Source organism: Watersipora subatra, chromosome 8 (assembly GCF_963576615.1).
Source record: "Watersipora subatra chromosome 8, tzWatSuba1.1, whole genome shotgun sequence".
Classification (NCBI taxonomy): Eukaryota; Metazoa; Bryozoa; class Gymnolaemata; order Cheilostomatida; family Watersiporidae; genus Watersipora; species Watersipora subatra.
In genome coordinates, this window is record NC_088715.1 from 52,675,519 (window position 1) to 52,677,766 (window position 2,248).

The 2,248-nt window shown below is 37.2% G+C and overlaps 1 protein-coding gene across 1 annotated transcript; it reads right to left on the reverse strand.

Moving 5' to 3' along the window:
* Positions 1 to 266: 266 nt before the first annotated feature.
* LOC137402714 (collagen alpha-1(I) chain-like) lies at positions 267 to 1,976 on the reverse strand. The gene is made up of 5 exons (XM_068089220.1): positions 1,827 to 1,976; positions 1,641 to 1,724; positions 1,243 to 1,308; positions 489 to 929; positions 267 to 332 (listed from the first exon to the last, which is right to left on the reverse strand). Exons 1-5 carry the CDS (start codon positions 1,974 to 1,976, stop codon positions 267 to 269), a joined length of 807 nt encoding a protein of 268 aa, XP_067945321.1.
* Between the last annotated feature and the right edge of the window lie 272 nt (positions 1,977 to 2,248).

Consider the following 2,248-nt stretch of genomic DNA (forward strand, 5'->3'; position numbering starts at 1 on the left):
TGATCTACATAACATTTTAATTATCTGCTAATATGATCTAGTTGAGATGTCTTGTGATGTTTTGTAAATGCCTTCCCTTTTGTGATTTTAAAATGAGTCTTAAGCCGTGAGTAACAATTTTTTTATGCTTTCCTTACCATTATATATTAATCATAAAGAGTAAAAATATATATCAAATTAAATCTATAACATATTTAAATTGCAAAACAGTTCAGTCAAAAAAATGGTATTCAGGTCCTTCAGAAGCCAATATATGTGATTCATTTCTAGTAGTCTCCCTTGTTGTCACCTCCTCCGTACTTGTAGTGAGATCCTTTTGGTCCAGGTTCACCCTGCAATGCATTAATCATAGTTTAGTTTTGTATGATAGAAATTGGCTTAAAAACTATATATATTAACAAAGGGTCTATTGATATAAAGCTTGCATCACAATGAGGTGCTGCATTAACTTGCAACACATGAGGGAGAGTTAACATAATTTATGATACCTTTTGGCCTTTGGGACCTTTGGGTCCGGTATTGCCTTTTGGTCCAGGGTTACCTCTGGGTCCAGCAGGTCCATCTTTTCCTTTCATACCAGTGTTTCCTTTAGGTCCTGCTGGACCAGTTTTTCCTTTGTCTCCAGCTGGACCACGCTCACCATCTTCACCGTCTTTGCCAGCTGGTCCTGGGTTGCCCTGGGGACCTTTAGGGCCAGGTGCACCAGGCTCTCCCTTGCTTCCTGCATTTCCGGGCTTGCCAGCTGGTCCACGGTTTCCTTTAGGACCAGCTGGTCCTTTACCTCCAGTTGCACCTTTAGGACCAGGGCCTCCTGGATTTCCTTGAGCACCCTTTGCACCATCTTTGCCATCAATTCCATCTTCACCATCATTTCCGGGATTTCCACGTGGACCAGCTGGGCCTTTGTTTCCTTTTGGACCAGCATTTCCCTTTGCACCAGTATTGCCAGCGGGGCCGCGTTCTCCTTTAGGTCCTTTTGGACCACCGGGACCATCTGATCCTCTGTCTCCCTTAGGACCAGGCTTTCCAACACCTGGTTTGCCAACACCTGGATGTCCCTTTGCTCCTTGATCTCCCTTATCTCCAGGTCTGCCAGTGTTTCCCTAAAAGCGTTTTGCCAACATGATGAACTCAAGACTTTGTTTCCAGTTTTACATTTTTTAAAACCTTCACAATATAAAGTACTAAAAAAGAAATAAAAATTTTGTTCAAGTATGTAAATAGAATGAATCAAATTCTTACCTTTGGCCCAGGTGGTCCCTTGGGACATTTGCAGTTACCTCCTTTGGAAAATGTTCTCTTTTCTCTCTGCAAGATAATTAAGTTATTATTGCTAATAGAGAATTTTATTTTTCTTCAGTAGTAACTTGTTTTTATTTTACATATAATCCCATAGTTTGCCAACAGGTCATAAGTTGCAGTTAGCTAAGGTGAGAATGTGAAAAAAACGAAACAATGCCAATTAAAAATTTTATGACAGTACACTTCTTATTTTATTTTATCTAGTTGCATGGACCAACTCTACATCATTGATCATTCAGAAGGTAAACAGTTTCTAATATGCATGTAGATAAGATGGATCTTTTCATTTTTAGCAAAATAATTCATATAAATACAAAACAAAAATATTTTCATCTTACCAGTTCTTCATCTTCTGCAAGCTCTACATGATCCATGCCTTGTTGAGCCAACTTCACCTCAAGTTCACCAATCTTTTGTGCCTCCTAAAGAACAGTAAGTTTCTTTTGTGACACAAAATTGACCAACCAGTTCAATTTCTACCAGTATATTCAGCCAGTAAAATCTGAAATTGGAGTTATTCTCACCTGATCAAACTTGTTATACATGTAGTTGAACATGATAATATTGCTGACAATTAGACCCAACATGAAGAGAGCAATGAGGGCAGTTCCATAGCCAAACGCTTTAATTTTAGCTTTGTTGGCTATTGCTGTTGATATATCTCCTTTCTCCATCTAAAATTTAAAAAGCAGTTTTAAAGAATTTATGAATATTGTTAAAAGAATGTTAGTACATTGATTAAAATGTAAGCAAAGAGATAATTCCCGTTTCATGAGCTTTGTTCTTGACTCATAAATTTTTATCTGTTTGAGATACCTCTCCAGAACTTTAAAATACATGTAAGAGAGCAGAAACATTCAATCCAAATCTAAATTCAAGTTGGTTATTTTTTTCCAAATCACATTTTATTCCTTATATTTTACAACTTATCTTAGGAATTTTTATT